General features: G+C 41.5%; 1 protein-coding gene across 7 annotated transcripts in view; it reads right to left on the bottom strand.

The window, feature by feature from the left end:
* Positions 1 to 12,207, bottom strand: part of POU6F2 (POU class 6 homeobox 2) — a 488,585-nt gene that overhangs the window by 16,690 nt on the left and 459,688 nt on the right. For all 7 annotated transcript variants that reach the window (XM_074340527.2, XM_074340525.2, XM_074340526.2 and 4 more), the window contains one exon: positions 1,339 to 1,507. In XM_074340527.2, the coding sequence (XP_074196628.1) occupies positions 1,339 to 1,507 (169 nt within the window). The remainder of the gene's footprint in view (positions 1 to 1,338; positions 1,508 to 12,207) is intronic.

The raw sequence follows: 12,207 nt of genomic DNA, 5'->3' as shown, positions 1-12,207 counted from the left end.
TTACAGTGTGTCCTCATCCACCTTCTTCACCAGATCTGGCACTGTGCAACCTCTGGCTCTTCCCTGAAGTCAAAATGACCATGAAAGGAAAACGTTTTGAATCAATTCAGGACATTGAGGCAGCCACGACAGCGCAACTAAAGATACTCAGCGCAACTAAAGAGGACTTCCAGAACTGCTTCAGAAAGTGGCAAGAACGATGGGATAAGTGTGTTAGGATGAAAGCAAGGGGGAATATTTTGAGGAGGATTCATGTCAGTGTGTCTTTTACTATAATAATTTTTTTTATTTAAAGGTTCACCGTATTGTTTGATCACACCTCATCCATGTTCTTTTGAGGAGGAGTTGCTTGTCGGGAGAGGACATGGCAACCCCGTTTGTTGTGCATTACCAGATTTGCCCCATGATATGTGAAGATCCCTATGATTCCTGTTATAACAGGCTGTTCATGATACTTGACTGAACATAGATACTCACATGTGTCCTTGTTTTATGGCACAGATTCCTATGCAGTGCTTTAGCCCTTTAAATCCATAACCGCTGGATTTTTGGCCTTTGGACAATCACATGTGCACATGTTCTGCTTTTTATATATAAGTAAAAATTGTACTAAACATGAGTAACTAACATTAAATTAGCCCATTGTCCCATTCATCTTAACATGTTTTCATTTGCATGTGATATATATGCTGTCTTCACCTAGGGTCAACTACCATTTTGAAAAATTGTATCCCTATGGCCGACTCAGGGAAGCAGGCTTGCAGGTGTATTGTATTTTATTAATGGTTGTCCAGAGATTTCCCGCTGGATTCCAGCCCATGCAGCTCCCCCCACACACCACTGGAGGCAGCCCCTTGTGCACACAACCTAACTGTCCACAGGCATTCACTCTTATTTCCTCTGACACCTACAAATAGAATAGCAGGGGACTTCAAACACAGAAAAGCAGCTTGACCTGCGGGCTGAGTGCCTGTTGTTGGTTATTTCAGCACTGAGCTATGTGGCTCATGTCAGCTGATCAGTTCCTCCTGGAGTGGCAGGACTGACTCAGCACATCAAAGCACTTGAGATGGAAACCAGTCTCTACAGGCACTCATCAGGGGGTGTGCTTTTGGGTCCTGCACCCCAAAGGAGTCATCTGGCCCAGGGCATGGACTTCATCCCAATACTGGCCTAGCAGGGCCAGGAAATGCCTCTTTGATGTGGAGAAAAGAAGAGAGAGAGAGGGAGGTAGGGTAGGAGGGAAAAAGAGAGAGAAAGAGTGAGAGAGAGAGAGAAGGCATTGCAAACAGGAGACAAGAAGCCACCATGATTTAACGAGCCGGAAAGGATACTTACTGCTGACTAACTGGCCCACGCTCAAAGCTGAAGAAGAAGAGGATGAGGAGGAGGAAGAAGAAGGCTGCCGAATGGGGCTCTGACACATGGATGCGTGGCTGTGGGCCAGGTGCAGAAGACTGCCTTGGGAGGCCGCTTGACCCACTGACGTCTGGGAGGGTTGGTGGAGCTACACAGGGGGATGTAAAAATATACAAATGAATGAAACATTAGGGGGAAATGTCGGGGAATAGAAGTTGCATCTGGGAGTATCATTTTATTTCCACAAATATATACTTCTCAGAAAGCATGAATACCCTACCCAACAGGCAGGATTTTTTTTTTTTTTGGTATATAATATGTTATTGCTTGCCTGACAGGCATTTTATTAGTAATTCTAAATATATTATTAATTTCCTAGTTGGCTTGCTGGAGCACCCAATTTTCTACATTTCCCGACCATGACTTGTAGGAAGACTTTCTACCTGTTCAAACAATTACAGCGCATTCGACAGGCTTCTCAAGTATGGAAAGATAAAATATAATGCTTACAATCAACTCAGAATGCAAAACTCAATCACAACAGTGTGCCCAATCATTTGTCTTATGTAACAGGTATTTTTAGGAAAGCTCCAATTTAGTCTGAGTGTATATGGAAACTTTCTGCTTTCCCAGACCAAAGAGTCTGGGTGTATTACTGTGGAGTCGGGAAAAATGCTCTCTAATATCCTACAGAAAATTAAGAGAGAAATTAGGGCGGTCAGGACAGAAACATCTATTCATATTTGTAGGTCTCTGTTGTCACTCTCCTATTCTGTGCCCACACTCTGTTTAGGGCTTTCAGGACCTCTCTCACTTAATTCTCAGGTCAGCCTGAGAAGTGGGTATATTTTGAATCCTTCTTTACAAACAAGGAAGCTGAGGCACTGAGAGGCAGAGGTTTTGTAGGTTCCGGCAGGTGTGGGGGAGCAGGTCTCTGCACATGTGAAGTCTGATCGTGGACTCTAGCTCTTAGTCACAATGCCACAAGTAAGAATTGACTAAATTTAAAACATTTTGTGTGCCTCAAGGAAGACCATGTCCATTTACTCATGACTCCTTCATAGGTTATCAAAGGACTGTTCTGAGAAGGGAGAGGAGCTAGGCTGAGGAGAGGTAGGAGAGAGGAAAGGGTCATGACTACAGGTGCCAGGTACTTAGAGGCCCAGGAGGGATCTCAATTGATCTGTGCCTTGCCTTCCTAGAAAGGTGACACAAAGGGCAGGCCAGGATCCTGACCTGAGCAGGCACATGATTGGCCTCAGCAGTGGCCACCTGCCACCTTTATTGATTGGACATAGCACTTTCTGGCTTACACAGTGCTTTCATAGCCATCATCACACTCACAGAGGTGTAGGAGCTTTTTATAAAAGGAGCTCATCCATCCAGGGAGTAGAATCGGGTCAGGGCTAGAATGTTGGTGTGAGAGCCAACTACAAAATAGATACCAATCTTTAACTACCTTCCCGGGGTCTGAGAGCCAGCCTGGGGTGTTTTGAGTTCACATTTGCCATTGTTTTCCCAGTGTGTGTGTGTGTGTGTGTGTGTGTGTGTGTGTGTGTGTATGTTCATTTCTTTCACTGAACTTTATTAAGATATAATTTACACATAATAAAGTACAACCCATTTCAAGCACACAGTTTGATGAGTTTTGTCAATTGTGTACACACCTGTGAAACCACCATCACAATCAAGATATGGAAACTTCCCATTTTCCAACAAAATTACCTAATTCCCTTTGCAATCAATTTTCCCTCAAATCCTGTCCCAGACAGCCACTGCTCTGCTTTCTGTCAAGATGGACTCATTTGGGATTATTCTAGAAATGGAATCATCCAGTATGTACTCTTTTTGTATCTGGCTTCTTTTGGTTGGGTACTATTTTTGAGATTTATCCATTTTATTGCATATATCAGTACCTTATTCCTTTTTTAGTGCTGAATAATATCTATATCTATATCTATGCCATAGATTATTTATCCATTAATCAGTTGATGATTACTTGGGTTATTTCCATTTTGGGGTGATTATGAATAAAGCTATTATAAACAGTCATTTTCAAATCTTTGTGTGGACCTGCGTTTTCATTTCTGTTATGCAAATACTTAGGAGTGGAATTGTGGCAATTACTTGATCATACTGTAAACACATATTTAGCTTTTAAAAAACTACCGAACTGATTTCCAAAGAGGTTGTAGCATTTTATATCCTCACCAGCAATGTATGAGAAGTCCAGTTGCTCCACATCATTGCCAACACTTGGGAATATCAGTCTGTTTAATTCCTTAAAGTGTTTTTTAACCATCAATTATCATTTTGACTTCAAGCAATTGTTAGTTAGGTGCTACTTTGTGCTTAAGGAGCTATTCCATCTGATCCCCTATGGTAATACTTTTGCTCCCTGATTCATGGGATGTGCCTGTCATGATGGTGAGAAGTAAACGACTGGCCCAAGGCCATGTGGTCTGCTGAACATTAGAATCCACCATTAGATTTCCACCTGTGGTTCAGGGCTCCTTCCAGGGTGCCATACTGTCCCCCTATCGGTAAGTGAACATCCTTATTGTCATTTGGCTGTGCTAAGTGAAGGCTAGATTGTCAACCAAAGATAACTATAATAGACATGGAATCCAAATTAATATGCATCAAGCATCTGCCTAAATTAATTAGCCTATCTGTTGAGCACATAATCAACAATTGAATCCAATAAATTTTATTCTGTAGGGACACACATTAAAGATTAAATCTATTTTTAATTTGCTTAATAAAATGTGATGGATATTTTCATGTCAGTCTTCCCCCTCTAGCCTATTGAGTTGCTTTTCTAAATATTGTTACTAGACAAAAGCTTTACAGTTGAGTTACTGAATCATGAGATAGTTTATAGTTTTACCATTTCATCAATATTTTATTGGACCTGGATGTGGTAAAGTACCATCAAGGAACTGGATAAGACAATAATCAATTAAAACTTTTCTTCCTCAGACAAAACTCAGTAAAAAAAAGTTACTAGGCTGCAATCTCACTTAGGAGTCACTAAAGCAAGCTAGGGCTTATGCATTAAGCTACGCAGGAGAAGAAATTCAAGAGGAAAGTAAAATAGTTCTTTTAAGAGCTTGTTCTCTGTCTGCACAGTTATAAAGAGATGAATCTAAGATATCTAAAAATCTGAGAATGATATGTTTCTTCCAAAGGAAATAAACATTTTTTTTTGTTTTTTTAGGATACTGGGTTCCTGCTTACCCTCTAGAGTTCAACCAGACAGTTCAGAAAAACCAACAAAAATTCAAAAAGTTTTTTGCTTGTCAAGAATCAAGATTATATAAGTAGTAATATCCTAATGGAGACCATAAAACTCTTTCCAATTGTCAGTGTAGACATGTATCTGTTAATTCCAGAATCAATTGTAAGCCCAGGTAGACTAGCTTATTGTACATACAAAATCATCCCAGAGATTGACTTCTCTTACAAAATTTCTTCCCTCAGAAAAAGAGAACATGAGAGATAACACTTCTATTACCTTCTATCCCTAAAACTGCAATTCTTTTAGGTAAACTGTAAAAATAACCCTATCTTTGATAGTCTTAGTTTAATGATTTTGGTGCATTAATCTTTAAAAAATTAAACTTTATATATATATATATATATATATATATATATATATATATATATATATTAAGAAAAGAGAAAGCAGAGATTTAAGCTACTTCATGAAACAACTCAGATTCAATATAAATAGTGAATATACTTTAAATAATAAGCTTCATTAGAAAAATGTTATTTAACTAGACTTAATTATGTTGATTTTCAGACACTGACAACAGTGAAAATCATATATACTTGTATTGCATAATTATTGGCAAAAGACATAGGTGTATAAATACCTAAAACATAATTGGCCACAAAAATTGGAATAGATTGCTAAAAGAAAATGCAGGAGTTAGGGAATAACTAGAAGCATGAAGGAAAAGCTATTCCTTTTCCTTGCTGGAGAGATAGAGAAACTTAGAAGCTTCCATGAAGGTGATGTTTCATTACATTGCTTTGATCTTAAGAGGCCAACTCTGCTGACACTATTTATTGGATGCTTCCTACCTGTTTTTCATACATTATTTTTAATCCTGGTACTAGCCCTCTTTGTTAGGTATTGGTGATAATCATTACAGAGAAGGAAACAGGGACTTTAAAGACTAAGTTGCTTTCCTGGGATCACACAGTGGTATAAGTGAGATTTGAATCCAGGTAAGTCTGACTCAAGAGCCAGCGCTACCTTCTACTAGAGGAACCCCATCAATTCCTGCCCAATCTTGTATTTGGAGATAGTGTCTTCAAAAAAGTAATTAAGTTAAAATGAGGTCACTAGGGTGGGACCTCATCTAATACAAGGTGAGATCAAATAATACAGTGAATATTTAAATTTAAAAAATTATTACAGTAAAAGACACATTGCCATTAATACTCTTAAAAACACTCCCCCTCACTTGGAACATACTTACCCCATCGTTCTTGCCACTTTCTGAAGCAGTTCTGGATGTTCTGTTTTGTGAGTGTCTTTAGCTGCACTGTTGTGGCTGCCTCCATGTCTGAATCATTTTGACTTCGGGGAAGAGCCAGAAGGTGCACGGTGCCAGATCTGGTGAATAAGGTGGATGAGGACACACCATAATGTTTTTATTTGACAGAAATTGCTGTATACCAGAAGCAATGTTTGACACAGAGCCTTTCTGTTGTGATAACAAAATACGGTGAATGCTGCTCCAACGCCCATCCAATGGAAAGGCAGGGATCTTCAATATGGGAAGCATCGCATCAAAGCTTAGTAACAGTGTATGACAAGTTTCAACTTGTTCAGTGCAGTCATTTGGGTGTGAGCTATGGTTGAGAGAAGGTGTGTTTTAAAGTGTGCCATAAATCATCCTCCATCATGACAATGCTCCATGTCACACATTGCTTCTGGTATGGCAATTTCTGTCAAATAAAAACATTACGGTGTGTCCTCATCCATCTTATTCACCAGCTCTGGCACCATATGACTTCTGTCTCTTCCCCAAAGTCAAAATGATTCAGGACATCAAGGCAGCCACGACAGTGCAACTAAAGACACTCATGAAGGAGAACTTCCAGAACTGCTTCAGAAAGTGGCAAGAATGATGGGATAAGTGTGTTTGAAGCAAGGGGAAGTATTTTGAGGGGGATTGATGGCAATGTGTCTTTTACTGTAACCATTTTTTTTTTTAAATTTAAAAATTTACCATATTATTTGATCACACCTCATATGACTGGTGTCCTTATGACAGATTAGGACACAGACAGGTAGAGAGGAAAGATCATATGAGGACACAGGGAGAAGATGGCCATCTGTATGCTGAGGAGAGGCCTTAGAAAAAAACAAATAAATATAGAGAAATTCATTTGGGGAGAAAAATACTCTCCAAATACACAAATGCAAAATGAAGGAGGTCTGGACTTTTCTAAATATGTCAGGGAGCCATATGAACCACAGGCTACGTCTCCAGGTGGTGTGGTGGAGAGAGTGAACGCGGTCCAACAATCAAGTTTGGGAACTTCCCACTGAGCACTTACACAGTGGAAAGTTTGCGAACTTAATTGTCTGACCAACACATATAACTCCGGGAGGTTGAGCAGAGGTGAGAGTAAGCACAGGACACCGTGACTCCCCCACCTCCCTGCGCTGGCTGGCTTTTTTCTGAGTATTTTGTACCTTATAGTAGCTTGAAGAGAAATGGAATCAGTGGTTCTCAAGATTTAGCATTTGGCAGAGTCACCTGGAGGGGCTGTTAAAACACAGATCACCAGGCCTCACCCCAGAGTCTGACGCAGTAGGTCTGGGGTGCACAAGAAGTTGTGTTTCTAACAGGTTCCCAGGTGCTGCTGCTGCTGCTGTTTGAGGGCCGCATGAGGTTTGGGAACAAGCTTCTCTTAGAGAAATGGTCAAGAAAGTGGATTTATTATGTCTAGACAAGAAAAGCCAGAGCCCAGATTTTAAAAGAGCCTTCAATGATTCGGAGGACATAACGAATGCCTGAGTGTCATTGAAGAGTTCATTCTACCGAGGGCAGGACAGGAGCAGAGGGGTGAAGCTTTCTGGAAGATCTGGGGCTGACATTAGGACAATCTAACCGAATAATTATGAGGATCTGGAAGGTGGTATCTAAGGGAGATTTTAGTTATCTTCGTGGCCAGTTTGAACGAGCCAGGAAGGAGTTAGCCTTTTGGCAGAGTTTAGGAGACTCACTGGCTCCTCCTTTCCACTCTCTTTCGTGACTGAAACAGCTCTTTGACCTAAGCAGAAAGAAGAGCCCCAGATGTAAGCCTCTATTTCAGACTCCTCTTGTCTGCAGGGGAGTAAGTATGGGAGAAGCGCCGGTGGTCTCAAGAAAGAGAGCTGAAAGCAGTGTGGCTCCTGCCAGGCTGTGAGGATGGGAGGGCATGAAGAGAGGAGAACGAGAGCAGGATTCAGGGGAGATGTCCAGGCATAGGCAGGGAAGGCCAAGGATGTCCTTAGATAAGCTACACACAACCCGGGCCCAGCAGGGCCAATGACAGGATGGGAGTCAGGTTTTACTGCAGAACAGAAAATGAGGGATTAAATGCAGTTGAAATGATGAGGTGGGAGAGCATGGTGAGAGGAAGGGGTTGATATTTAAAACAGATATAGAGAAGATGGTGCTGCCTGCAGGCACCAACTTGCAACGGACTAGAAAATGACAGGAGACAGACTCAGAAAGCCACAGAAGGGCTTACGCGGGGCTTCTCCGGAAGCATGGCTCTGGGATGCTGGTACCTTGGGCAGGGGAACACTACAACTGGGCAACGGTTAAACTGAACACAATTGACTGAGCACCCCTCATGGGCTGGGTCCTGAACAGGCTGAATCAGTCTCGTCCCTGCCCTTCAGGAGTAGACTCTTAACGACAGTACAGTTTGATGAACATGAATGCAGCATGGGAGAAGCAGCGGTGAAGGAGAAATGCCATGAAGCTTCATGAAGGAGGGGTCCTGGACAGAAGAACAGTGGCAGGAGTTGGCCAGACAGAGAAGGTGGGAAAGGCATTCCAGGCCAGGGGCACAGAATGTGTAGGGAGCATGACCCCTGTTAGCTGGGCTTGGCAGGGACCAGAGAGGTGAGATGCACAGGTATGTGCCTGGGAGGTCAGAGGCCTGTTTTCTACTGGAGTCACTGATACATATTTCATCCATCTAGGAATACCTTACACTATTTTAGATCCCTTGTGGGTGGAAATGCCTCATTTATATCACATTCTGGGAGGCTCCAAGGAAAAATTGGGAACCATTGATTCGGGCAAGGGCTGGGAAGGGAAGTTGATTTTCAAAAACATATCAGTAAGAACATTTTTGTATTTAGTTGAAAAAAATGGATGGATTTGGATAATCATATGGCAGTTTAGAGAACTAATTTAAATAAACCACTTTCCTTTGGCTTCCTATTAGCACCAAGATTACTTTCTGAAGAAAAACTGAGTGCCTTCATGGATGGCACGCTCCAAGTGTTATAACTATGGTATTTAATTTTTGAAAAATGTCATGCTTTGATTTTACAAATTGCAACATTTTCCCTTTCAAATGTCTATACCCACTAAATCCCCTTGGGACTTAGTCAAAAATGAAGAATAAATATATACAAAAATGATGTCCGTGCTGCTTATGAAGAAATCATTAATTCACAGCCATAGGATAGTAAAGGCAAGTGAGGGGGTCTGGGGCACTCTCACTTTAGGGGGTGGAGTTCACCATAATCACAGTAGCTGCAAAATCCCATGGAGGGATTACTTCTGAACTCCACCAAATATTTTTGTAGTAAGTAATTTTTTCATGTCCAGAAGGATATTTTCTTGTCTCTCTCTTAGCTAGTCCTTTTGTGACTCTTATTTTCTTGTATTGTTCATCAAAGATCTCTGATATGGTACTGTGGAAACCGTGTCGATGGTAGCAGATCCTGGTACTACATATTTTGTATTTCAGATGATAACGCTGCAGGTTCTCAATCTTTCATCATTAGAATAAATCATCATCAAGAGTAGTTGACACTCCACTCTTACATTTTATTCAGGCTCTCTTAATATAGGCAGATGTAACAAATTAAATATGTAATGATTTTTATTAAATGAAAATAAACCATCCCCGATCGTCTGGTCTGAGAGCCCTATACTTTACTCCATGCAAGTGGACTTCCTTCTGAGTGTGAGTTAAGGATCTCTCTGCTCCTATCATTTATAACGTATTTTACTGTTGGAACTATGCTCTTGTGAGATCAAGCATTTGTCATAAATCACATGAAAAAAATAAATTGAGAAACTTCTCTACTGTGTGATAGAAACCCTTTATTTTTTAGTGGTTATCCATATTATACTTCTTCAATGCAAAGGGTAACATTTAAAGAAAAAAAATTGAAGACCACTGTCCTTATATCTCCAGCTCTGAGGTTTTAACTTTTGGACTCTGGGCATTTTATGATCCACTATCCTCAGAATCTCAGCTTTTATAACTGGGACTCAGACTTGTGACTCTCCTGTCGATTCACCTAACTTGTTAACTTTACTACATGTTCCAAGGTGCTTCAACTGAGCTGATGCTGAAGAATAGCAATAGTCACTCATCTACTTCCACCCTTTCCCTGATGTTCCTGACCAGGTTCACTGTCGGTTCCCTTGACCTTTCTGGGACTGGGATAGACCAGTGGCACATGACTTGAACGAAAGGGATGGGCTGGTCAGTTCCTGCTGTCACCTGGGGATTCGGGAAGGTTTGCATGTCCCTCATTTAAGCTGTGCTCGTGTTCTCTCAGCATCACATACATGAGAGGTTGTGCACATACACCTGCGAGGAGAGTCTGCTCTCTGGAATGCTGGTTGTAACTGACATGAGCTGGATTTGCAAGGCACACCCCCAAGAGGCTGGCTGTGTCTTCCCAGTTGCTAGATCTCCAGTTCTATAGAGATGAGGATGGTGGTGGTGGTTAGACCAGCAGAGGCCCAGATGTTCCCGCAGTGGTAAGGAGGTTCCTTTCTAGGAGCAGCAGGCGTGTATGGGACAGCTTCTGAGGCACATCTGTGCTCATGAGAGAGACTGTGGAAATGGATTAATGAGGCCTCCTGTAGGCAAGGATTTGAAGAGTGGTCCCATACCTGCCTCTGATTTGCTATTTCTTGGTTAGGTCCTTTTCCTGGATTAAAACTGTACTACCTCAAATCTAGAGCTGTAATTTTATGTAACAGCAATAGTCTATCACCCAAACACCCTGCTTTGAAATTCAAGGTGAAAGTGAGAGCTATTTTGAATTAAATGCTGATGATTTCTAATTAACTCATCACCTTTTTGGCAATTTACAGCTTAGCTTTGCTGACAGAAATAGTTTTTAGCACATTGTACAAAAAGAGGTCAACCTCTTCATTTTCCCCCTACAGATAATTTTGAACTTAAGTTTGAACAGATGGAACTACGGCTTAGAAAGCTAATGAAAGAAAGAGGACATTGCCTTATTGAAGGAAGTATTTAGAAGGTAGACAGTGCAATGGGATCTTGTAAATAAACCAGCTGAGAGACGGAGGCTGGGGTGGGTACAAAAGCCTTCCATGATGTGTTTGGCAGGAACTCTTCCACTGCCTACAAAGCTGACGAAGAAGACTGTGGCTGGGAACCTGGGGTCCCAGGCAGTCATTTAGATTTAGCGTGAGGATCAGGGAGTAACACAGAGGTCTCTATCCCTAGGAAGTATGTGCAGACCTGGCTTTGCTTTTCCTGGTGTTGAGCCCTCACTGGAGAATGTCCCCTTGCCGGACCCTCTCACAGGTCCCCTCACTACTGCTGATCTTAGATGCACATTTGTGCAACTCTCTGCTGAATGTCTGTGTCCCTTACTAGGCTGTAAGCTCCTTGAAGGAAGGGCTCATGGAATCTGTCTTTTCCACCAGCCTAGTTTGGACGTGCAGTGACTGACAAATAGTAGGTGGCCAACAAATATTTTTATTAAACAGATTTCTTATATTTATTGAACAAGCAAATGGATTTTCCAAACATAGCCTCTGAGTGCCACCAAGAATGAGCTGTTTTCATGGTTGGCTCAAAAGCCAAAAATGGCTGAGGTCTCTGGACAGACATTTCCGCTTTGTTGCCAATGAATGATATATCAGTGCTTTCTTCTTCCCTTTTCCTTTATATTTTATTTCCTTGCTAAAGGCTTTATATGTTAGCTTCCCAACAACTCATAAAGCCCTATACTGAGTCATACACTCACTGTTGGTGTCCATCTTTCTTTCCACTACTTTTTCTTTGTTGGTGCAGCCTCCAACTGCAAATCTGGGCCTTAGGCTTGCCCATGTCTGGCTTCCTACCTCATGCAGTTACTTGTTTCAAATGTTTCAAGCAGAGGCAATCCAGACTTTAAGACATCACAACAAAGTAATAGAAGAAATGATGTTTCTCCATTGCTTTACCTGATTTCATCTCTGCAGCATTTGACACTGTTGTCCATGTCCTACTTTTTAAAACTCTTGGATGTTAGATCAACACACTTTGGGTTCCTCTCCTACTTATCCAGCCATTTCTTCTCTCTCCCTTCCTCTTTCATTCCTGAAATGCTGATGTTTCCCAAGGTGACTCCTTTGCCTTCCTTCCCTTGCTCCTCAGCATTTCTCTGGATGTCTTGTTTTCAGCTACAACGTGTGTCGTCATGACTCTCAGATCCTGTTCTGAGCTCCCCTACAATTCGAGATCCTTAGTTTCAACTATCTAGTGCCTGCTCTCGTGATTTCTACTTGTGTTTTGCTATAGTCTCCCAAATGGTTTGTTCACAATAGATGTTTCACCATT

Source organism: Rhinolophus sinicus, chromosome 4 (genome assembly GCF_057876585.1).
Source record: "Rhinolophus sinicus isolate RSI-liver-muscle chromosome 4, RSI-T2T, whole genome shotgun sequence".
In the NCBI taxonomy this organism is placed as follows: domain Eukaryota; kingdom Metazoa; phylum Chordata; class Mammalia; order Chiroptera; family Rhinolophidae; genus Rhinolophus; species Rhinolophus sinicus.
This window is presented reverse-complemented; position numbering and strand designations above follow the sequence as displayed.